This window comes from Dipodomys merriami, unplaced genomic scaffold, assembly GCF_024711535.1.
Source record: "Dipodomys merriami isolate MVZ:Mamm:240054 unplaced genomic scaffold, mDipMer1.0.p SCAF_400, whole genome shotgun sequence".
Taxonomy (NCBI): domain Eukaryota; kingdom Metazoa; phylum Chordata; class Mammalia; order Rodentia; family Heteromyidae; genus Dipodomys; species Dipodomys merriami.
Window position 1 is genome coordinate 971,057 of NW_027205605.1, and position 25,487 is coordinate 996,543.

Sequence of the window (25,487 nt, forward strand, 5' to 3'; positions counted from 1 at the left end):
CTTCATGATTTCACATAAGCCTAATTATCTCTCATGGACCCCGTTTTTTTACCTACTGTCACATTGGATATCAGAGCTTTAATGTTAGAATTTATAGGAGACACATTCAGTACAAAAAAATAGAATAAAAGACACCAGTTTTGCTAAGGTCTCAGAAAGATGAAAAGTAGCTGGGTGCTGGTGGCTCACACCTGGAATCCTAGCTACTTAGGAGGCCAAGATCTAAAAGTCACTGTTCAAAGCCATCCTAAGCAGGAAAACCTATGAGACTTTTCTCTCCAGTTAAATGCCAAAAAAGCCAGTAGTGGAGCTGTGGCTCAAGTGATAGAGCAAGAGTGTAAGGCCCTGAGTTCAAGCTCCAGTACCAGCACACAAAAAATAAATAGACAAATTGTGACTTCTCTTTGCTTTCTTTTTTTTTTTTTTGTCGGTCGTGGGTCTTGAACTCTGGGCCTGGGTGCTGTCCCTCAGCTCTTCAGCTCAAGGCGAGCGCTCTACCACTTGAGCTACAGTGCCACTTCCGGTTTTCTGGTGATTTATTGGAGATAGGAGTCTCACGGTCTCTCCTGCCCGGGCTGGCTTTGAACCGCGATCCTCAGATCTCAGCCTCCTGAGTAGCTAGGATTACAGGTGTGAGCCACCAGCGCCTGGCTTCTCTTTGCTTCCTTGAGGTGTGCTAACCGCCATATTAGTTGTATTGTGAACTGCCCTGTAGAGGAGTCTGTGTGTGGTACCTGAACCTACAGGATCCAATGAATGGACTCCAAAGTGGAGCTTTGAGGTGACTGAGCCCTGACCTTGTTGGAAACTATTAAGCACATAGCAAAGCCACAGCACTTTTTTTTTTTTTGGTCAGGGTGATGTACAGAGTGATTTCAGTTATATAAGGTAATAAGTACATTTCTTGTCAACCTTGTTACCCCTTCCCTCAATTTTCTCCTATTTCCCCTCCCCTCTCCCACCCTCCCCTCAAGTTGTACAGATCGTTTCCAGCATATTGTCTTGTGCATTGGTGCATTGGTTCCTCCTTGTCCTTTGTCTCACCATTCTGTTGTTCTCCTTCCCTTCTCTAATTCAGATAAACGTATATACGATACCGGGGTACCAAAATCAAATACAGTAACAACAAAGGATATACTATAGGGGGAAGAACATACAAAGGAAACAAAAAAATCATAGTACATTAAGAAACAACAAAAACCTTGTGTCCATGTTTTGGAGTTCATTTCGCTTAGCATCATCCTATGTGGTCATATGTTTGGTTGGGTTTTGTTTTTTGGCTGGTCATGGGGCCTGGACGCTGTCCCTCACCTCTTCAGCTCAAGGCTAGCGCTCTACCACTCAAGCCACAGTGCCACTTCTGGCCTTTTCTGCTTATGTGGTGCTGAGGAGTCGAACACAGGGCCTCATGCATGCAAGGCAAGCATATCACATTTTCTTTTTTTTTTTTTTTTTTGTCAGTCATGGGGCTTGAACTCTGGGCCTGGGCGCTGTCCCTCAGCTCTTCAGCTCAAGGCGAGCGCTCTACCACTTGAGCTACAGCGCCACTTCTGATTTTCTAGTGGTTTATTGGAGATAGGAGTCTCACTGTCTCTCCTGTCCGGGCTGGCTTTGAACCGCGATCCTCAGATCTCAGCCTCCTGAGTACATTTTCTTGATCCATTCATCTACTGAGGGGCATCTGGATTGGTTCCATTTCTTAGCTTTGGTAAATAATGCTGTGATAAACATAGTTGTGCTGGTAGCCTTAGTATGGTCTTGTTTGTGGTCATTTAGCTAAATGCCCAGAGGAGGGATTGCTGGAGCTGCAGCGGATTTCTGACCCACAAAAAATATAAGTGTGGGTTGTTTAAAGCTGCAGTTTGTGGCCATTGGTTATGCAGCAATAGATTTCTTCTAGCACGATTGGCCTTCATTTCTGCTGTCATGCCAGCTTTCTGTAGTCTGCAGGGTTGATCTACCATTCCAGACTGCAAGGACTTTCTCCATTCCACCTCACCCAACACAGTGTCAAATTCAGGTGTCCACCCTGCCCTGGAAGCAGAAGTACCATGTGCATGGCCCCTTCTCCAGAAGGGCTGGTAGAAAATGTCCCAACAGGGGCCCATCAGCTGTGTGGACAGCCTAAAACCAGGAAATGTTACCTGATTGGCCCAGGATACTCCTGTTCCTCAGATGTTTGCAGTGTTGTCACACACTGCCTTAAGTACTGTGTCAGGGCAGATTCAGTTAAATCCCCAAGTTTAGAAAGTAAACTGGTTATTGTGGGGAGTGTCTTAGATAAATTTCCAAACTCAGCAGTGGGTTGAGCATGATGCCTACAACCCACTCAGAACCTAGGAAAAAAACATGGCACAAAAGTGGGTAGAGGGGGCAGTGGTACAGATCAAGTGTGACAGATACAGGAAATAAGTGAATCGGGGCAGCGTGAGAGAGTGGTGCCAGTCTTACAACTTCTCTGGAAGTTTGAAATAATTTCAAAACAGAGGCAAGCTTTCTGAAGGTAGCTTTGGTCCTCCCATGATGTGTGAAAGAGAAAGAACACCTTGTTGCAGGGCTTGTGGGTGTATTGGTTCCCCTAGGAGCCCAGGGCAGCCATTGTGAGGACGGACCTGCTGCCCTCCCATACCCGGCATTGCTTCTCATGCGCACTTACACTTCAGAAGTGCTGAGGAGGGAAAAGAGGGGTGGTTTCATTTAGATACTTACATGTATTTTATTTAGTATGTAATGATTGCAACCTGTTTGTGAGCTACAGGCATTTCAGTAACTGTATATGATGTATAATGATCAGATTACTTTCTTACATTGAAGTGAACTTGACATAACATGACACTGTTTCAGAGGAAATAATTTTTGTACACTCACTGTGTTGAGGAACTACGCCTCCTGTATTTAGTTTCAAACATTTTCCTGATCCTGAAAGGCCACCCACTGCCTATAATCTGCCCCATGTGTGAGCCCCTGGCAGTCACCAAAATCTGCTTTCCGTGCTTGCACATTTGCCTCTTCTGGACATTTCATGTAATGGCATTGTGTGATATGTCAGAACTTGAACTCGGGGCTTTGTGCTCCCACTAAGCTTTTTCCCTTGAAGCTAACACCCTATCTCTTGAGCCATACTTCCAGTCTACTATCCTTGGTGGTTAATAGAGATGAGTCTCACAAGCTTTTCAACCTGGGTTAAGTTCATAGCACAATCCTCAGATCTCAGCCTCTTGAGTAGCTAGGATTACAGGTGTGAGCCACCAGCACCTGGTGCAACACAGGACCTTTTGTGTTTGGCTTCATTCGCTGAGCATGGTGTTTTCAAGGTCAACACCGTAACATGTCAGAACTTCATTCCTTCTTATAGTTGGGTATTATCCCATTGTACGGCTCTATTACATGCCATTAACCCATTCATCCCTTGGTGGACATTAAGGTTGAGCTAGAGTACCTGTTTTCTTTTCTTCAGGTATATACCCTGCCTGCTCCCTCTTATTTTGTATTTATTTGTTTATGCAGTTTTGGAATTGAATCCCAGTCCCTGAGCTTGCCAGGCAGATGCTCTATCCCTTGAGCTGACCCTGAATTCTTGATCCTCATTGCATTGTCTGCAGCAAGAAGGCCTGTTGTATCTGCTGTTGGAGAGAACAGCACAATAGTTCTACGTATATTCTACAAGGTGATGCTGACACTTAGGCAGCTGCAGAGAAAGCTCCCACTGCCCTTTGTTCAACCAGAATCCAGATATTTCTCTTGGGGGCTTGACCAGGGTTAACCCCAGAAATAGCAGCTTTTCACCCAATACTCCTGTGACTGACCCACATCCAAAAACTCAGGGAGATTAGGTTGTTCATAACCTGAGAACTTTGTTTTTACTTCAGGTAGTTCCTTAAAGTTCTACTTGGTTCCTGTCACTGATAGCCCCAGGGGATTAAGGTGTCTAGGATGTCAAAGCCAGTATGACCGACAAATCTTCATAGCTGGCATCTCCTTTGTGACTCCTTGATGTAAAGAGCTGGTTCTCTTACAGTGAGAGCACAAGAATTACATTTCTGTTTTTCTGATTGGCCCCCAAAGAGGTCCTGTGTAGCTGCCGGCAGGGAGCTAACTCCCAGTTTCTCTCTCCTCCTTTTCATGCCATAGATCTGGCTTTGTTTGGAGGGTCCCATACCTTCCCTGTGGGCCAAGTGGGGGGGCGGGGAGGAGGCATGGCACTTGTCAGTCAAGTTCCTCACTATACCCCACCCCTCGGGCACGTGTTTGGGGATAGGGGTCATCCCATCAGCTGAACCAGGTGGCATGGATGGCAGGGCTAGCTAGTGTAGCACTTTATCCTTGTTAGCAGACTTGAGAGCCTAGCAGGGGTGAGGCTGGAGGTGTGTGAGGAAAGCTAGCTCTTCTCAGGAGAGAAAAACAAAATGGGCCCCACTGACAAGTAAGGGTGGAGCCAGGAAATGGAAATGCTTTGAGGCTGGGTATCAAGCGGTAGCCACCGCTACAGCCAGACTGGGAATGAGGGACCATATTCCTTTTCTCCCAGGAGTTTGTTTGGCTTTCTGACACAGCTTTTGTGAGACCTGAGGGACAGGACATACAGTGTTTATGTTTTATACGCCTACATTATAAAATGTCGATGTGAGTTGATTAATATGTCTCACATAGCCTGTGTTGAGACCGTTTCAGCTTACTCTCCTCAATTTCAAGTATATGGTGTGTTTCTGACTACACTCACCTTGCTGGCAACGATGTCACAATCTGCCTGCACATTCTCCACTTCAGCCTTTGACAGAAAGGACTTGTCAAGCCTACTGTAGGAGATGGTACCACCGTCTGAATTTAAGAGATCAGATTCTGTGGCATGATCGGTACTGCGGTATAGGTCTGCGCTCCCTGGAGATGCAAGCGGACCGCATCTTGCCTCAGGAGCCGTTAACCAGGCTTGTCACCTGATGTCACCTTTTCCCTGCCATCCCTTCACAGCCACACCCAATCTTTCAGTAAGGTCGTTTGCCTTGCTCTAGTCTTATTGGTCCTCTGGTTCGTGAACAAGTTGAAATCGTTCATCTGTATTCATTCATAGCTTTTACATGACTGACTTCCGCATTTCACTTTGGAATTTAGACTGACAGGTATTTACATTGCTGAAGGCCAACCATCCCGTCACCCTGCCCGGACCTGGGTTCCCTTTCCAGTCTGTGTAACATATGGGTTTGGTTGGTGCTGTCTGTAGATTCAGGCAATTAAATTCTTTCTTAATTTTGTGTATGGGCATAAGGTGTTTTCATATGTTGAGACTAAAAGGTAAATTAGTTTAATGGTGAGTTAACAGTATGGATATATGCATATATGTATGACAAAAATTGTGATACAGCCAGGCACTAGTGGCTCACTAATCCTAGCTACTCAGGAGGCTGAGATTTGAGTATCACAGTTCAAAACTAGCCCAGGGCCAGGCGCTGGTGGCTCACGTCTGTAATCCTAGCTACTCAGGAGGCTGAGATCTGAGGATCGTGGTTCAAAGCCAGCCCGGCAAGAAAGACCGTGAGACTCCTATATCCAATAAACCACCAGAAAACCGGAAGTGGCGCTGTAGCTCAAGTGGTAGAGCGCTCGCCTTGAGCTGAAGAGCTGAGGGACAGCGTCCAGGCCCAGAGTTCAAGCCCCACGACCGACAAAAAAAAAACTAGCCCAGGCAGAAAACTCTGTCAGACACTTATTTCCAGTTAATCACCAGAAAACTGGAAGTGGCTCTGGGGCTCAAAGTGTTAGAGCACTAGCCTTGAGCAAAAAGAGCTCAAGGACAGTGCCCAGGCCCTGAGTTCAAGCCTCACAACCAACTCCCACAAAAACTTGTGATCTATTAATCATATAAGTAAAGTTAGTCTCCAGTGGAATAGGGATGCCTTACCTAGATGTCTTACCCTAGGTGAAAGACTAGGGTCCAACTAGTGAGCGTCATCTGTCTACCCCAGGCATGTGCAGAAATCACACTGGGCTGTGATTTTCTCAGGACAGGGCAAATTTCCTTCTGTTCTCAAAGGAGTCTCACCTTCCCTTCCCCCATCACAAACATCATAACCTGCATTTCACCTCACTGATCCCCTTTTTTTTTTTTTTCAGTCCTGGGGCTTGAACTCATGGCCTGAGCTCTGTCCCTAAGCCTGTCTGTGCTCAAGGCTAGCGCTCTACCACTTACGGCTTTTGTTTATGTGGTACTTGTCAGCCCCTGGAGGGAACAGGCAGCTGAGAAAAACACTTCTTTACTAAAAATCCCCCTGGCTAAATGTTCCGCACCCCCCAACCATATAAACCCAGCCTTAATTAGACCCAGCATGACCTCTCTGATCCCAACCAAGGAGTACCTCAGTAAAACTTTCCTTTCATCACCTTTACCTCCTTCTGCATTGTCTTTCTTCGCCTAAAACCTTACAGTACTAGGGAATCGAACCCAAGGCTTCATGCATGCTAGGTGAGCATTCGACCACTAAGCCACATTCCCAGCCCTCACCGATCCCATTTTGATTAACAGTTGCTAAAGAACACTCGTAACTCATTTACCAGGACCTCTGACTAAAGGAAGGCAACTCAGGAGATCTGGTTCCAGAAAGTACGTACCTGTTCTCACTCAAGCACAACAAATGCACCTGGCTTCCCACTCTGTCTCCTGTGTTGGCATTTTACCAGTTCGCAGTTACCCACAGTGGCTTTGTTTTTTAACAAGTTTTAGGCCAGGACACAAAAGCAAGGTGCTAGTGTCCCCTCAATGCTCATACAACTAGAAACAATGACTTTCTCCCCCAGACAGACAAGTTACAGCAGAAAGAAAACATTTGAATATATTTTTGAAAGAAACCACCCTGAACGCTTGCCACAAGTCACAACACAATTCCCCTAGCCCCATATAACTAATGTCTACTAATTTAAGGGGGGAAGCTTTCCACATGGGCTTCACCTGAATAACCCACCCTGTTTTTCAATTCAAATCCTGAGACTTTCTTGACCCAACAGATTTTGTAGGAGAGGTTTCTCCCTTGAGACTTGCAGCCTGCAGAGGTGGTTTTCCTGGGCTTTCCAGCTGGGCCTGTGAGGCTTTCTGGCACTGGAGAAGGAAGGAAGCTGGCACGGTTGTTTATGAGTTCTTCTGAGGCACTTTGATGGTGACCTGCAGTGGGGACAGAAAGGAATGTTTAAACCTCCATGCTCCTGGTGTGTGCACGGCTGGGGAGCTAGGTGTTCTCATGGTAGAATGCCAGCCCACCCATGGCAGAACTTGCAGGGCTCTGCTCTGTGGGATGTCATCCCCTCTCCCCCTGAACCAGTGGTTCTCAGCCAACAGTGATCAGGCCCCCCCAGGGGACATATTTGATTGTCACAGGGGATGAAAGACAAAGCCTCCCAAACAAGGAATGATCCAGGCCTCGGAAAACCAGACCCACCTCCCTGCGCTCTCTGCAAAGCAAATGCATCTGCACAAGCGTGCAGGCCTCACAGTCTATTGAGTGGGAAAGTAGAAGATCTGCGCTGTATCTGGGTGATGATGTGGCATATTTCCTTGTCTGGAAAATGGAGAGCACTGCCTCCAGTCAGGCATGGTGAAATTCCTCCCTTGTTCGAAGAACCTACTCTTCCAGCTCACATAACAGCTTAAGCCTACCTTGTCAATCAGGTCCTTATATATCCTCAACATCACACCCAAGATTTCAGACTGTCTCTTCACTGAATCAGGCTTCCTGTCCAAGGTCACCTCTGGAACCCTGGGCCAGCTTCCCACCCACCTGCCATCTTGCTACAGGTTTGCAGTTTGGATAAAGCACAAATTCTGGATGGGGCGGGGATGGGGAAGGCCTGGCTGTGGGCTGGGATGGCGTTCCTCCAAGAGCGCTCTGGTGGTTACCGACACATGGAACCACCACATTCTTTGAGTTTCAGGTTGGCTTCTCGGGCTGTGTTCCAGTCAGTGAAATTGCAAAACCAAGTCTTCGGTGGCTGTGGTACAGCCTAGGTTCTCATTGCCACCAGGCTAATTTTTACTCAAGTTTTCCTCGCTGCTTCTGTCTACTGAGCTCTTAACCTCTTTTGTGGCTTCTCTGGCTTAAAAATGAGAGACATGTGTGGGGGGAGGGGGGAGGCTGGGAAGGGAGGTGAAGGGTAAACAAAGGAGGAGGCTGCAATGCTTGGTAAGAAATGTATGCATTATCCTGCCCATGTAATTGTAGCCCCTCTGTACAGTATGTTCTCAAATAAAATAAAATTAAATTAAAAAAAAAATGAGAGACATAACAAGCACAGATGCCTTCCAGCCCAAGGACACATGGAGAACCGCAAGGGGGCCCAGTGCTCACCGTTTTTACTTCAGTGTATGCCTGCAGGCCATACTCGCCCAGCTCCCGGCCACTCCCCGACATCTTGTAGCCACCAAATGGGGACTGGGCCCCAAATACATCATAGCAGTTGATCCTGTAGGTAGAAATGCGAGGCAGAGACCTCGATCAGGGATGTGCCTGGCCCTGGGATCCTGCAGGGCTCTACAGTCTTACCGAGCCTTGCTGCATTAGCATCCTTCACGGTATGGTCAGATGGATGTCATACCTGTGCCACGTGACACCTTCAGACTTGATGTAATCACTTCGAATCATTGGCTGCTAGGCTTTTCTTTCCTCCTTTTATCAACTTAAACACTGAACTTAACTTTCACTTTGAAGTATACAGTGGTTCCATTGTGATGTGTCCATCACTGCGGCCCAATCCCACAACATTTCTGTTGACCTTAAAAGGAATCCTTGTGCCCAATAAGCAGCACCTCCCTGTCACCCTGCCCCTGATCAGCACTAGTCCACTTCCTGTCCTCATGGGCTGGCTTGAGTCCAGAGATTTTATGACTCCTGTCACTTAGTAGCATGCTTTCAAGATTCAGCTATGCTCTTTGCATGCATCGGGATTTTATTCCTCCCCTTTTCTCCCCAGTACTGGGGTTTGAATTCAGGGCCTTAGATTTACTCAGCTTGCTTTCTTGACTGGCAGTCTACCATTTGATCCATGTCTCCAGCTCGGCTTTTTGCTAGTTTGGACTCTTCTACTCAGGCTAGCTTTGAACCACAACCTACCAGATTTCACCTTTTTATGAAACTGGGAATATAGGGATGAGCCACTGACACCTGGTTTCAATCCTTTTCACGGCTGAATCATTTTTCACTTATAGGTAGACAACATTTTTCTGATCCATTCATCCACTGATGGACATTTGTTACTGGGTTTGGGTAGTATGAGGTTTGAACTCAGGGTTTCTCCCTTCTTAGGCAAGTGCTCTGCCTCTTAAGCCACATCCCCTTCCCTTTCACTTTATTTTTCAGATAGCATCTTGCACTTTAGACTACAATCCTTCCATCCTCCCACATAGTTGGGATTACAGGCATAAGCCATTATGCCAGCCTTACATGCGTGTTTTTGTACAATTGTGTTTTCTTCCTCAGGTATGTACCTAAGTATAGAATCAGTGGGTCACGTGGTAAAGTCTACACTAGACTTTTTGAGGATCTACTAAACTATTCCCCACTAATTGCATTACCCCTACCCTACAAGGGATGTATGAGGTTCTAATTTCTCCTCAACCTCAGTTTTTTGTTTTTTTTTTTTGTTGTTGATCTTGGGGCTTGAACTCAGGGCCCGGGTGCTGTCCTAGAGTGTTTGTGCTCAAGGCTAGCACTCTACCACTTTGAGCCACAGCTCCACTTCCAGTTTTCTGGTAGTTAATTGGAGATAAGAGAGAGTCTCGTGGGCTTTCCTGTCTGGGCTGGCTTCAGACCACAATCCTCAGACATCAGTCTCCTGTGCCCACCTCTCTTCTTGGTTAGTTTTGTTTTCAACTGACAGCCATCCCAGTGAGTTTGGAATGTGCTAAGCTCTAAGGTCAGCACTGCAGGCTCGTCAGGCCAGGGGTCCGTCCAGTCAGTGCTGGATGCCTTAGGAGAACTTCAAGGACACTGCTACCAGAGGAAGGAGCTCGGTCCTAGGGGAGAGGGGGGCTGGAAGCTTCCTGACTCAGAGGAAACGGAGTCTAGAAGATCGGGGCTCTAGAAACATCTGCGGGGACTCCCAGGAGGCTCTTACCACACAGTGCCTGCTTGGAGGGCTTGGGACAGGTAACTGGCCTTGTCCAGGTCCTTCGTGAAGACAGCTGCAGCCAGCCCATACTTGGAATTGTTGGCTCTGGCAACAACCTCCTCAATGGTCTTGAACTTCAGGATCTGCATCACTGGGCCAAAGATCTGAAAGGGGAGTGTGAGTGTGGGCTGCATGGAGGCACCTGCTTGCCAGCCTCAGCGCTGTGCAGTGATGGCAAAGGCAGGACACGTCTCCATACCTAACTGGCAGTCTACCAAATTTAGTGAATGCACCAGACACAGACAGGACACCAAAGAGACGGCTACAAACGAAGTGTGGTGCCCTCCTTCCACGTGGTGCGGGCTTCACTTGCACTTTCCTCCCCCAGTCCCAGAAAGGTCCATTTCCCTCAAGCTCTGGCTCATTTCATGACATTTAGAAACCAAGACACACGTGCTGGGAGTATAAAAGAGTAGACAGAAATGCTGCCTCCCAATCTCGGCAAGCACCAAGCAGGGAGTCAGCCGGGGTCTAATGCTTCATCCTGCTATAGCAAGGCCTCAGGAAGGGCCAGGAGACAACCTTACTAGACTCAGGAAGTCAGGTGTTCTCCAAGAGTGCTGGCCATCAAGAGAGTGCTATCGAGTGGGAACTTTAAGTTGTTCTATCCTCAAGTCATTCCAGAGCCAATGTCTGGCCTGACCATGCCAGGCTATCCCCTCTCCTCCCTGAAGTGCCCTGGCTGCTGACCTCCTCCTTGGCGATGGTCATGCCGTCTTGCACGTCTCCAAACACAGTGGGCTGGATGAAATAGCCACGATCAGCAGCTGCGCCCCCACCACACAGGAGCTTCGCTCCCTCTTGCTTTCCTGACTTGATATAGCCAAGGATCTTGTGAAATTGAGTTTCATCCACCTGTGAGAGAAAGCACAACACCGAGATGCCAGACTCTCCTGGGCTTTGTAAACACACAGGCAGTGAGGGTGCGGAGAAATGGACCAAGAACTTGAGGTAACAAGAGCTAAAGAGGAAACACAGGGCCCGGAAACAATACACAAAATTCAATCTCATTTGCCATAAGCAATGTGTATTAAGCTCACTGTTTTGACAGGGTGGGGCAGCACACATGCCTGTAGTCCCAGCACTCTGGAGCAGCATTCGGAGAATGGCAAGTTGCCTATCTACCTAGCAAGACCTTGTCCTAAAAAGTACAATCAAGAGCACCAAAGTGAGGATGAAAAAATACAGTAGCAATAAATATAATGGAGAATATACTGTTTTTTAAAAAATTCATGAATTATACACTTAAAATGGCATACTCTGATGTGTGCTTGTATCTCTGTAGACGCGATAAAGAAAAAGAGAAGGCTTACAGCCCCATTCCACGGGGCAGCCTTCCTATCTTCCCATGTGGCTATAGCTCCCTTGCCCAGATTTATGAGGCCTCCAAAATGTGGAAAATAAGGCCGTGCATGGTGATGTATACCTATGATCCCAGCCACTCAGGAGGCAGAGATCAGAGGATTACAGTTTAAGACCAGGCCAGGCAAAAAAACAAAGACCCCACTCAACCTTTGAGCCAAGTGTGGTGTGCACCTGTGATGCAACTCTGAAAGGGTAGAAAACAAGAGGATCACAGACTTTGGCTGGTTCCAGAACAAATATGAGACTCTAACTGAAAAATAGTAAGTGAAAGAGTTGGGGGCATGGCTCAAGTGGTAGAGCACCTAGCTGGCAAGTGTAAGGTTTTAAATTCAAACCACAGTATGGCAAAAAAGAGCAAAAATGGGAAACCGTAACAGGGGTCTTGTGCTCACACCAGAAGGACAAATTGAAGGTATGTGTAGAGGTGAGACTTGAAGCAGCCCCACCTGACTGAGCCAGTGTGCTTTTTGCACCTCTTCTGGCTCCGGACATTCAGGCCCACCTAGAGCTGCCAGACTCACCTGTGGTCCCTGCTCGGTCCGGCTGTCAAAGGGGTTTCCAACCACCCGAGACTTGGCCCGGGCAACGCTGCGCTCCACAAACTCTGCGTACACGTCCTCCTGCACGAAAGTCCGTGAGCCAGCACAGCAGCACTGGCCCTGGTTGAAGAACAGGGCAAAGTGGGCCTGCTCCACAGCCCAGTCCACTGTGGAGAGGGGACGGGACAGGATGGTGAGGATGAGAAGGCAGGCCCTGGCTCCAGCATCGCCCACCCAGGCAGTGCATTCGCCCAGCATTAGGCCAGCACAAGGCAGAGCTTCTCTCCATCTGGGAGCCTGGGAATGGGCCGGGGGACAGGCAAGAGGAGGAGCCCTTGCGGGGAGGGAAAGTCTAAGAGTTTGTGGGCAGCACCAGAACAAAGGAAGCAATGGAGGCCCAAGTGGCCTATAGACGTGAGTGGACCAGGGTGAGGGTGGGCTGAAGCAGAGGATCATGGGAGGGGATCAAGCCCGCCATCACTGTAGGCCCCTGGCTTACTGTCAGCATCTGACATGATGATGTTGGGGCTCTTGCCCCCCAGTTCCAGGGTCACTCTCTTGAGGTTGCTGCTCCCTGCAGCAGTCTGGATCAGATGGCCAACCTGGAGGTCACAGAAACAGGCTCTCGTCAGGAGAAGGAGACAGATGGAGAACCCCAGCTCAAGGAAGTCACCACAGCAGCAGGCCTCCCTGCTGCCCTGCACACACGCCAGCCGGGCCACACTCAACCAGCCACCCAGCAAGGCACTTCAACTCTGTAGGTTCACTCCCCATTTTACAGAGGGGCATGTGGAGGGTTTAGATGGCTGTCCCAAGGGTGCATGGCAAGTGAGTGCTGCTCCAGAGCCTGCCACCTTCCCACTACGCCGCCACTGAGTGCCGAGGGCACCACTTTGTTCTCAAGGAGCTGAACAGAGCTTCAGTCACCCCTAGTCACAAGAGCAAGGCCAGGACTTGAGCCTGTGCCTTCCGAAGCCCATGCCAACAGTACTGCTGAAGGTGCCTGAGGTGGCCAGCCCTGGACCTCAAGAGGTCAGCCAGTCCTTATTCCCCAAGGGGACAGCCCCTCCCGACAGCAGCGGGAGTGGCCCAGAGACCACAGAGGGCTCAGCCCTGCCATGTCACGCCTGGGACACGGGTTCACTGGAGCCAGCAGAGGGGGGCCTGACAGAAACTGACCGAGGATGCCCCAGGGCCCCTCCTCTCCGAAGCTCCTGTAAGGATGATGGAGCCACCAGGAGAGAACATGAGGTCAGGGAGCAGCTCACCTCTGTAGACCCTGTGAATGCCACTTTGTCCACATCTTCGTGGGAGGCAATAGCCGCCCCTGCTGTGGGGCCAAAGCCAGGAACAATGTTGACCACACCAGGTGGGAAGCCAGCCTGCAGACAGAAGCCAGGAGACCCCGGGCAGCATCCTCCTGCCCCCAGGGCCTGAGCAGGACAAACCCCTGCCCTTCCCAGAGGCCAAGACGGGAACACACATGCGCAGGTTCTCCCTACACAGCCATGGGTGGCCTTGAGCTCTCACTCTTCCTACAGAAGCCAGCTTTGTGGGTGGGGTAGTGCCTGGGGAGTGCCCCTACCTAAGCAGCTCAGGTGAGAATCGTGTTCATGAACTCCTGTAAGGGTATTTAGTGGTCAGGGCAGAAGCAGGTGGCATACCTCCTTGATCAGGTTGGCCACGTAGAGGGCAGTGAGCGGGGTCTGCTCAGCAACCTTCATCACAACCACATTTCCAGTCGCCAAGGCCGGACCCAGTTTCCATGCTTGCATCAGGAGGGGGAAGTTCCACTGCCCAAAACAACAGCCAGCCAAAAGCTAAGCCCACTTCAAGGAACCGCGCCAGATGGCAGAACATGCCGCCAAGAACAGGCAGCAGAGCCCTCTGAAGCCCACGTTCTCCAAAACAGAGCAAGTGACACAACAGTGAGTGCACTGATTTTCCACCCTCGGTACCATGCTGAGCCCTTCATACATCCCTGAGCAGACGGTAGGGACATGAATGATTTCCCAAGGCCCCTGGGTAGGGTTGTCAAAGCCCACATTCTCAGCCACTGCCCAGCCGCCTTCTAATGCCACCTGCAGACCCTCTGTATATAGCCAGCCTCACCCTCTCCATGACCTCTGGGGAGCTGGCACTCACCGGAATGATTTGGCCACAAACCCCAACAGGCTCATGGCGCGTGTAGCTAAAGAAGTCTCCATCAATGGGAATGGTTTTCCCGTGATACTTATCAGCCCAGCCGGCATAATAACTTTGGAAAAAGAAAAGTCCAAATTTTAGTCAATGCTGAGGACCCCATAGTTCCCTACAGAAAGACCCAATTTGGTCAGGGTGAGGGGGATCATACGTGTCTACGTGTATGTTAGCACTGGCTTTTTTGTTCACTGCTGGTTCTCTATAACCTGAGCCAGCCAAGCCGCCATGGCTTTTTCCAATTAACTGGAACAAGAGTCTCAAGGTTTTATCTGCCTCGGCTGCCTTGGAACAGAAATCCTCAGATCTCAACTTCCTGTGGAGCTAGGATTACAGGCATGACCACCTCCACACGTCTTCAAGTGGGTTTTTTTTGATAACTGCCCTTACATTCTGTTTATCCCCAGATGATCCTGGACAACTGGCAGGGTCAGTGACCCACTCACTCTGTGAGTTGAGGCCTCAGAACCCCTGCGGTACTCGTAAGAAGTGTCAGCTCCAGGGACCCCTTCCAACCCACTCAATCCAGGCTGTGCACACGTATTACTATATGGTGACCATTGGGCCTGCCCAGCACTGCAGGTGAGCACCACAGAACCTCAGGCCATACCTGGGGCACAGTCGAAGACCCCTGAAATGGAGGCACTTCCTGTACTCATAGTATTTCTAAGACTGGACAGGCACAGGAAAACACAAATCCCAGCTGGGCCCCACCTCCTGGGTGCTACCTCGGGTGATGGAAAAGCAAGGTAATCAGAGCTTGGGGGGGAAACGAGCTACATATCCCACTGTGTGGGAAGTTGGACAGGAAGAGGCAGGAAGGTGAAGCATGGGGCTCAAAGGAGGACCTCAGAATTAAGCATCGTCTGGCATGGTAAACCAAAAACCACAGGTGACCAGGCTGGAACACTGGGTGTGTGACCCTGTGGGAAAAACAGCCAGGGAGTTGCTGGTCTGCCCAGTGGAGTGGTGGGCGCCTCCTTCCTCTACTGCTCTGCGGCTCAGCTCTACACTCAGCTGGTCGGCAAAGCTCACATGGGGTCTTCAGTTGGTAGGGGAAGAATGCTAAGCTCAGAAAAGAGAACGGCACTGAGTTTCACCCAGCTTTGCCCTGCTCTAACCTTCAGGGTGCTCTTCCTCACCTCCAGGGCTGGGAAAGCCCTTGCGGTGGAGCTTGTCCTGTGTGCAGCAGAAAGCTTAGCAGCTTCTCCGGCCCTCCCCACTAGGTGCTAGGAGCACCTACAATGCCTCTGTCTTGCCCACAGTCTCCTGGGGACATGCTGGCCCTGGCTGGGCACTGGATCCTCCCCCACTATCTCTGCCCACATGTCCTAGGGAAGCAGCCACTATCTGCACACTGCCCTGTCGGCCTTGCCCGCACCGGCCATACTCTAAGCCGGCCAACCGTGGTCCCTCCCACAGGAACATGACATTAGGACTGAGAGACTGCATCTTAGACAGTTCCAACACAAACACCGGCCCTAAAGGATACCATACTAGGAGAGAAGAATGAAGCAAGGGAACACAGAGTGAGAGACACCCAAAGGCCTTTTGTTTTTGAGACTCAGGGGCTCTAAGGATTGCCTATGCTGGGCTGAATTGCTGTTACCGGCAGCTGCAAGAACTCTCCTGAAGCTTCTGTCCTTTGTCAGTAAGACATTTATGATTAGACGAAACCCAAAGCTAGCAAAAGAAAAGGAACAGCAGAAAATAGACCAGAGAGATGAAATAGAGAACAGAAAAAAAAAGTAGACAAATTGACAAGCCTTTAGCTGGACTAAGAAAAGAGGGAAAGCTGGTCACTGGTGTCTCAAGCCTGTAATCCTAGCTACTCAGGAGGCTGAGATCTGAGGATTGTGGTTCAAAGCCAGCCCAGCAGGAAAGTCCGTGAGACTTGTTTTTTTTTTTTTTTTTTGGTCGGTCGTGGGGCTTGAACTCTGGGCTTGGGCTCTGTCCCTGCACTCTCTCTTCAGCTTAGGGCGAGTGCTCTACCACTTGAGCCATAGCACCACTTCCGGTTTTCTAGTGGTTTATTGGAGATAAGAGTCTCACAGACTTTCCTGCTCGGGCTGGCTTTGAACAGCAATCCTCAGATCTCAGCCTCCTGAGTAGCTAGGATGACAGGCGTGAGCCATCAGTGCCCGGCTTCCATGAGACTCTTATCTCCAATAAACCACTAGAAAACCGGAAGTGGCACTGTGGCTCAAGTGGTAGAGCGCTCGCCTTGAGCTGAAGAGCACAGGGACAGCGCCCACACCCAGAGTTCAAGCCCCACAACCGACCAAAAAAAAAGAAAAGAGGGAAATAACTAAAATCAGAAATGGAAATGGAGATAATGCTTCCAATTTTACAGTGCTAGAAAGGGCTGAAAAGGATGAACTGTATGTTGCCCAATGAATTAGACAAGCCTAGATAACACAGACACAAGTTACCAAAAGTGACTCACGAAAAAAGAGAAGATACCCACAACTCGTTACAATTGTGAGCAGAGTGAGGAGTCTATCAGCTTCTCCAAGTCCTGTGATCCTCTGGCATTTTGCTGATTCTGTATCTTCCTCCAACCTCCCTCCCTCCCTGCCTTTTGGCAACAACCTGAATAAAGAACTGGAATCCTGAGCCCATACCGGAGACATTTCAGGACCATGTCCAGATCCACCAGGTAGGAGATGATGTAGGGCTTGCCGTTGTCCAGGGTCTCCAAAGCCTGGTGAGAGATCAAGGTCAGCAGGGACAAGTTGGTGCCAGAATGGAACAAAGCGAATGGACTGACCAATGGCACGGTGGCCTGGACTGATGGACCAGGAGAACAGAGTAAGAATGTACTTGGGGCACTGAATGTCCAGGGCACAGGGTTTTCAGAGCAGAGATGGAGAATAATGACATAATCCACCCATCACATGTGTTAATGCTAAAAAGACTGCCAACTCCATCTGAGCAAGGCCAACCTAAGACAGCTGGGCAAGGGGACAGCACACGTGGTGCTGAAGTGCACCATGCCCCGCCAGAAGGAAGTATGTGTGCAAAGGCCCTGGTGCTCAAGGACAACTGGGTGTCAGTACTCAAAGGCAGCCTGTGAGCAGAGCAGAGCTGTATGAGTAAGGGAAACCTCCCGTACTTCTCAGGTCATGTAGACCATGTGCAGAGTCCTAACGGTACATGACACCTCACAGGCAACTAATGTGCCTTGCGGAGGACCCACTCTGGTTGCTGTGTGCAGAATGGATTGTTGAGGGGAAGGGATCTGCCTCCTGGTTTCTTGTCTCTAGTGGCCAGGGAGAGAGTGACCGTGCAGAGGGATCCTGGGTCCCCAGGAGAGGTGACACATCCTGACAGTCTCTCCAACATAGCTCCTCACCCCTTCCCAGTTTCCTGTCCACTGCTTCAGGGACAGAGGGAGGAGTTCCTCTGGTTGGTCCAGGGATGTTTACCAAAGGTGTCCGGCCTAATCCACATGTCAGCAGCATGGCCTCTGGCTTTCCACACCTGCTCCATCCCTTCCCGTGTGGAAACAGCAGGAGGCTGAGGACTCACCGCCAGATAGGTCCTGTCCCGCTCGATCAGATCGGCCAGGCGGTACAGCAGCCGGCCCCTGTCAGAGGCATCCATGCGGCGCCAGGGAGAGCCCAGCTGGAAGGCGGCCCGGGCAGCCTTCACTGCCTTGTCCACGTCTTCCTGCAAAACAACCCACCGAGACATCTCAGGCCTTCTCTGCAGCAAGTGCCTGGAATACTGCCCAGATGGCTGTCAGTACAGGCTAGCATGGAAAACCACCCTAAAACAGATCCAGTGACCAGGCTGAGTCTCATGCCCTTTTCTCTCCTCATCAAAGGTGCATTTGCACTTCTCATCCCCCCCTGCAGGAGCTTTGGAGAAAGAGACACCCAGGGGTCAGAGCTTAAAACTGGGCCACTTTTCCTGCTTCCTAAGGAGTCAGGCCCAGCAAGAAGCCATTCCTTCTGTGATGCAGCATTCCCCAGCAAAGCCAGCCTGACCAGCTTCCCTCTCCTTCCACAAGTACAGGATGGCACTCAGGAGGCAGGTGTGCACAGACTTCTTATTTATATGCAAAAGACTGCCCAGAAGAGTACTTGCATTTGTGTTCAGCAAAAGAAGCAAGGCCTCATGTGATAAGTGCCCAGAACTGTTTTCATGCAGAGGGCAGGAAATATTCTTGAACTGTTTTTAACGTTTTAAATTATTTCAAAAATAATTTTACTATTAAACTAATTTCTGAGCACTATCACATTTTCATGTCTAATGACTATCTATATAGATATCTATGTGAATATGCATCTTGCAGACTAGTCCCAGAGCTGTTATCATTCAAGACCCAAATTCTGTCCAGCCAGACTCCATCTGCTGTGCATCAGCCTTTCTTGACACTCCTTTCTTGACACTCCACCCGTGTATTAATTACAGAGGCTAGATGCAATCTAGCACCTTTGTTTTGAAGCAGGAATTTCTTTATTTCATTCACTCAAAATGTTTAATTGGCCTTTTAAAACAATGAATGCAATAGTATGTAGATAGTAAAAGTTTCAGCCATTCAGACGCACACAGAATGAATAGTGAAACCTTGCTCACACTGCCATGAGTCCCCAGTTCTTACCTTGTTCCCTTCTGCTACCTGACAGATGACCTCTCCCGTGGACGGATTGACGGTGGGGAAGGTTTTCTTGCTGACGGAGTCATGCCATTCATTGTTTATGAAGATCTACAATGAGAACGAAGAGCCTGGTACTGAGATGTCAAAAGAAAAAAGACATCAGGAAGAACACATGCAGAGAACTGTGGATCACCTCACAAGCCTGCAGGAGACAGTCCACTCTGGAATGCCCACTCTGCCATGTGACTTTGGGTAAGTCTCCTGACCTTCAGCACCTTGGCTTCTTCGTGTTTCCAGTGGTGCCATTGATCGTCTGCTGTGAAACTGATCACCCCCAAACTCAGTGGCTTAGGTGGTGTCTAATCTCTGAGTTATGTCCCCTCTTTAGGATCTGCTGGGAGGGCTGCAGTCCAAAGAGCTAGGCCAGGGCCACCCAAGCTGGATGTGGGTGGTAGCAAGTCACCACATGGTGCCTTACTTCCAGCCTGCTTGGTGTGCTCATTCTTTTCTGGCTACTCCGTGGCAATGGGCCTCTCCACAGTGTCCTGAGAGACCCACGTAAAGCTTAAAGGCTTCCTGAGCCCAGCCTAAAAGTCACATGACCTATCTGGAGGTGGAGATTGGGAAGATTGTGATTCAAAGCAAAAAGTCCTCCAAACCCCATTGCAACCAATAGCATGCCCCTGTCGTCCCAACAGCAGTGAAATGTGTAAATAGGACAATAGCAGTCCAGACAGGCAAAAATCAAGATACAATCTTAAAAATAACCAGAGCGAAAAAGGGCTGGAGTTGGAGCTGGATGACTCAGGCTTCTCTGTTCTGGGTTTTGTCACCAAGAGGAGGCCTCACCTCTCCACCAGGAGGGGGGAAGTGTCGGCTGTGATGACAGTTCCTGGGTCCCAGGAAGGAGTGGTGAGGGAAGGAGCTGGCGCAGGTCATTTTACCAGAATGCAACTTGGTGTTTCTGCTCCATCCCACACCACCCTCGTGCCACAGAGCACTCTGTGCACTCAGTCACAGATCCGGGCATAAATGTTAACCAGACTTTGGCAACTGTGTGCTTTATTAGTCAGCATTAATCTTTAATTAATTAGGCATGTGATTATCAGGCAGTGACACCTGTGCAGTTCCAGGGAGGGGGAACAGGTGTGGCTACAGAGCTCAGGCCTGGAGCCACGAGACAGCACCTGCTGGGGTGGTGCGGAGAGAAGTGAAGCCTGGAACTGGTACTCCAGAAGATGCTTTGGTGAAGCAGGTTAGCACAGGCACTGGGTGGCCCTAGCCGGGCATCTGCTCCGATCTCTACCCTCAGCACCGGCCCAGGGCCCAGCCTCACACCAACTGCTGCAAAGCATCAAAGAAAATCGGAAGGGGAGGTGGCAGGAAGAGATTTGGCTGGTCATGTTGCCTCCCCTCCCCTCCCCTCCTCCTGCTACCTGTATGCCGTAAACAGCCCCTGTGCCCAGAGTTGTGGGTGTTTGAAGGGTTCCCATCAAACCTCACAGAAGACAAACTTCATTCTCTCCATAGGGAAGGCCACTGGTTTAAAGTCATACAGGATTTAAACCCAGGCTGTGGGGCTCCAAGGCCTGTGCTCTTTGCATGATATCAACCTAGCCTCTAATCACAGTTCACACTGCCTTCCAGAGATTGGGGCTCTCATTCCTACAACCCCACCTTTTCAGATTGCTCCCCACTTTCATCTGATGTTGTAAAAAGCACCATCAGAGCCAGACAGATCTGGGTTTGAACCAGTACTTGTGGGGACTTGTGTGAGGATTCCTAGGCCAGGACCTGGCTCAGGGGCCCTGTTCCATGACTCTGCATCCTGCAGCTCTGACCTAAGATCCCTGAGAGCAAGGGTCAGATCTCCACCTGCCTCTTTCCATGTTCATGGGTCATTTGCAAAGATGAGGAAGGAAGAAAAGGAAGTGGGCAATCTAGCTAGTGGCCTTCCCCTTCTAGAAGATTCCCTCCAGGCCCTAGAAGGGTTACAAGCCCTGAATTAGCTGTCACTGTTGAGGAGTGACTGTGTCTTCCCATCTCAGCTAGTAAGGTAATGAGGGTTTGCCCCAGGGGTCTGTGGCTGGATTCAGTGGGGAGGCAGGCAGGGCTCTCCGCACAAGCTCCTGCAGCGGCTCCACACCACGTGAGGACAGTTTGAAAAGACATGAGAGCAGAGATATCTGGCCAGGCCAGATGTTTTAAAACTTCCTGGCTGCAATACAGGCCTCACTTACATAACATGTTACATTCAGTCACCCTTCTCGGGCTTGGGGAGGAGCCCCCAGCTCACATTTCCTCTTTCAACATTGCTCTAGAAGCAGAGCCTTGGGAACTGACAGATGGAACCTGGATACTGGTAAAACATGAAAAGTTTCCATCAACAAGCTCTAATCTCTGCACTTCCATAAATACACAGTTGGTATTATCAAAGTAGATTCTTACCCTGTGCTTTTACTGAGAACCACTGCCCTGGAAAAACAGCAAAGTCCTGGCTGCTTGGCTAGATTCCAGGAGAGGAGGGAGTAAACCAGAAGCAAGTGAGGAGTGAGGAACGGGCTGGACGCAAGACAGAGGGGTGGGATGGTGCAGGGGGTGGGGGCTGCCTGAGGAGTGACAGCAGGAAGGGCCCCTGTGGCCGCCAAGCATGGCCACAGCCCTGGTAGCCCTGGTCGCACTTGCTGCTGGAGTCAGGGGCGAGACAGAAGCATCCACGGGGCCTACTCTCAACCACAGATTATTCTGGGCATTATGTCACAGGCAGACCCCCCTGCCTAGATTCCTCCCTGCATACACAGACCACAGTTCACCTACCCACATCCTAAAAATGCACCTTGAAGACAGTGCCCCTGGCAGTAGCCAGTTCCGACTTACAGGCATTTTTGTTCAGGGCAGGTCACTGTGTGAAACTCTGAATTGCTGAGGTAAAGGACGCATGATTCCTTGCTGCAGTTTATTTCCTGGCCCAGCAGATTACAGATAACAAGGTGCACGTAGAGATTAGGAGTCAGTGGTGGTGGCTGGGGGAAACAGGGGAGGGAGGACTCAGGAGTTGGGCAAGGTCAGCAGGGCAGTGACCAGGACAGCTGGACCCTGGGGGGAGAGCACAACCCAGATGGGAAAGAAGATATTCCAGCCACTGCCCCTCATCCCAGTACAACAAGGAGGCACCATCTGCCCAGAGTCCCCAGTGAAATCAGACAATGTTCAGTAGCAGTGACTTAAGGTGGTTCAAGAGTCAAGCACTGGTGGTTCACACCTGTAATCCTAGCTAACTGAGAGGCTGAGAGCTGAGAATCATGCTTCAAAGCCAGCCCAGACAAGAAAGTTCATGGACTCTTACCTCCAAAGAGCCACCAGAAAACTGGAAGTGGTGCTGTGGCTCACGTGGTAGAGCACTCTCGCTTTGAGCTAAAGAGCTCAGGGACAGCACCCAGACCCAGAGTTCAAGCCCCACGACCCACCAAAAAAAAAAAAAAAAAAAAAGAATTAGGGTTTGTTTATTAGGAAATCCAAGTTCCTTACTTGGGAGTGAGCAAATACTTAGGTGTTTCCAGCATGGGATGATTCCTGACAGCTTTTAAGTGGCAATCATCATCCAGAATCTTGGATAAGTTTGTGATCAAGGCCAAGGGCAGCCAACTCCCCAAACTTGCTAGTGATATTCTGACACCTAACCCCAGCACTCCCCTTCTTCACCCTCTATCTGGCTCAGCAGTTTCGTATTCCTACAAGTTCCTTCCTTCCTTCCTTTCTTTTTTTTCTTTTTTCCTTTTTTTTTTTTTTTTTTGCCAGATCTAGAGCCTGAATTCAGGGCCTGGGCACTGTCCCTGAACTTCTTTTTGCTCAAGGCTAGCACTCTAGCACTTGAGCCACAGTGCCACTTCTGGCCTTTTGTGTTTATATAATAGTGAGGAATCAAAACCCAGGGTTTCATGCATGGTAGGCAAGCACTTTATCACCAAGCCACATTCCCAGGCCTATTGCTGCAATTTCATTACTCCCAGGATGGGAGGATTACAACTACTGTGCCAAATATGCAGCTCTAATCTGCTCATGCCTCTCCCACTTGAATTCTAACCCGCCCATGTGTTCCCGCCTCCTGCCCCTGCAAACTCCCAGGTACTTTCTCATGTTTGCCTTTCCCTGAAAAAATACTAGGCGCCCATTAAGTGACCTTTTTCTTGGCTCCTACAACACAAAATCATAGACACAATTACATAAAAGGCAACCATCAGACACTCATCAATATTTATATAACAGTATTTCCATGCCAAGCTCAGGGCTGGGAATATAAACATGAACAGCACAGACTTCAAATGTTTATGTATTTGTAACTATGTAAGTACTGGCTATGTCTTATATTTTGCTATGTAAATACGTGTGAACAACAGCACAGTCACAAGGCGGTGTGGCAGCTAGTAACGGTGCGGGCAGCCTGGGCAGAGCTGGGCAGAAGCTTGTTTCCCACCTAGAAATTCAAAATTCACATGACATGGCTGCTGAGCCTCTGCTTTCTCTCCTGACATGATTATAGCAACAACCCCTCGCTGACAGAGTTGTAAGTGGAAAGAAGGGGAAGGATGCAGACGGAAGTCCTCTGAGCAGGCATGAGAGACAAGTGACCAAAAACTGTGGTTAAGGGAACAGGGAATACATACGCATGTCCATAACACACATGTTCAGGATTCAGCTTGACCCAGTATCACATACATTACAGCCCAGGCATCTGTAAGTCAGGGTTGTCCTGTGGATTCTGAGCAGGTAATAGAAGGCTCTGAAAGCCATTAAAAAAACAAACAAAAGCTGAGCACAGGTCGCTCACGCCTGTAATCCTAGTTACTGAGGAGGCTGAGATATGAGGATCACGGTTCAAAGCCAGCCCAGGCAGGAAAGTCCATGAGACATCTCCAGGTAACCACCAGAAAACCAGAAGTGACACTGTGGCTCAAGTGGTACAGCGCTATCCTTGAGCTGAAGAGCTCAGTAACAGTGCCCAGGCCCAGAGTTCAAGCTCCACACTTGTAATCCTAGTTACTCAGGAGGTTGAGATCTGTGGATCATGGTTTGAAGCCAGCCCAGACAGGAAAGTTGATGAGACTCTTATCTCCAATGAACCATTAAAAAAAAAAAAAAAAGCTAAAAGTGGGGATGTGACAATCAGTGGCAGCCTTAAATGGGAAAAGCCAAGCCAGAGCCTAAGGCCCTAAATTCAAGGCCAGTACAGTACTGATACACAAAGAGAGAGTGTGCTTGTCACTAACCCCTGCCAATCCAGGAGAGGTTCGAGTTTAAAGAATAATATCTCCCAAAATGCCCTCTGGAAGCAAAGCAAGCACCTGCAGAAACAACCAATGGCAGGGACTTAGTGTATACCGGTTACCCCAGCTACAGGAAAGCATGAACAGGAACCCATCCAGGCCGGCCTGAACATTTAAATAAGACCCTTCCTCAAAAGTAACCAGCACAAGTGATGGAAGCATGACTCAGATGGTGGAGTGCCTGCCTGACAAGTTCAAAGCCCAGTACTGTTACAAACAACACACACACAGAGGGAGGGAAAGAGAGAAAAAGCGGAGAGAGAGCAAGGGAGAGGGAGAGAGGGAGGCAGAGAGGGAGGGAGGGAGAGGAAACCCAAGCTCAGGAGAACAGCCAGCTTGTACTTGTTGCATAAACAAAACGAACTGTTTCATAACGTTTACCCAAACTCAGAGGTTCAAAACATACTCCAAAATTCTGGCTGAGCAAGAAACGGGGGGGGGGGGTGCCTGGTCAGGAGGGGGCGCCCCTGGCCGGCCGCAGGCTCGAGGGGACCCCGCCGCTGCTTTCCTCGCAGATCCTTCTGAACTTCCCTGGGTAGAAGTGGGGCAAGTTCCTGCCAGGGCGGCCGGCCCGTCTGAATAACGGTGGGGCCCGCACGGCGCTCGGGGCCTACGAGGCTGCAACCCCCAAAGCCGGGCTGCACTCGGGGCCGTGGCCCGGGGACCCTCGGTGGGTAAGCGGAGGCCCCGGCCCACGGCCTTCGCACCCGGCCTGCGGCGGAGCTCACCTGGTTGTAGAAGACCTCGGGCTGCTGGTTCGGGGCCGGCACCGCCTGGGAGGCGGCGGCCGATAGCGAGCGGAGGCTGGGGCGGGGCCCGAGGCGGGCTGCGAGGAGCGCGGCGGCGCGCAACATGCTGCGGTGGGGCGCGGACGGTGCAGGCGCGGGGCCGGGACGGAGCGGAGCGCGGCGTGGATGCCTGCGCAGGACGGACTGTGCGGAGGCCGAGGTGCAAGGAGCCCCGCGGCGGAGACCCCGCCCGCCTCGCGCCCACCAATGGACGGGCCGGACCTGGGGACGTTCCCACCAATGGGCAGGCGGGCCTGGAAGGAAGGATTCCCCTCGGCCGAACGCCCCTCCCCCTTCCCGCCTCGCGCGCTTGTTCGCGAACCGCGGGTACCGACAGACCTGCACTTGAGCCTCCGGCTCCTGGGCTGGCCGCAGGGATGCCAGGCGGGCCAGCTGGGCTAAGGCAGGGGAGGAACGGAGGGCCTGCCGGCCTCGAGGGAGGAGAAGCAGTGCAAAAGGCTGAGAGGTGGAGGTTGGGGGAAGAAGCGCTGGTTTGACCCGGATCCTTAGAAACGCC

At 50.2% G+C, this 25,487-nt stretch overlaps 1 protein-coding gene across 1 annotated transcript; it reads right to left on the reverse strand.

Annotated features, from left to right (window-relative positions):
* Nucleotides 1-6,798: 6,798 nt before the first annotated feature.
* LOC138806588 (aldehyde dehydrogenase, mitochondrial) lies at nucleotides 6,799-25,122 on the reverse strand. Its single transcript, XM_069992012.1, has 13 exons — nucleotides 24,911-25,122; nucleotides 18,862-18,966; nucleotides 17,784-17,924; nucleotides 16,877-16,956; nucleotides 14,199-14,310; nucleotides 13,718-13,846; nucleotides 13,322-13,435; nucleotides 12,553-12,655; nucleotides 12,036-12,220; nucleotides 10,840-11,004; nucleotides 10,096-10,253; nucleotides 8,331-8,445; nucleotides 6,799-7,150 (listed from the first exon to the last, which is right to left on the reverse strand). Exons 1-13 carry the CDS (start codon nucleotides 25,034-25,036, stop codon nucleotides 7,118-7,120), a joined length of 1,566 nt encoding a protein of 521 aa, XP_069848113.1. The 5' UTR covers nucleotides 25,037-25,122; the 3' UTR covers nucleotides 6,799-7,117.
* Nucleotides 25,123-25,487: the final 365 nt, after the last annotated feature.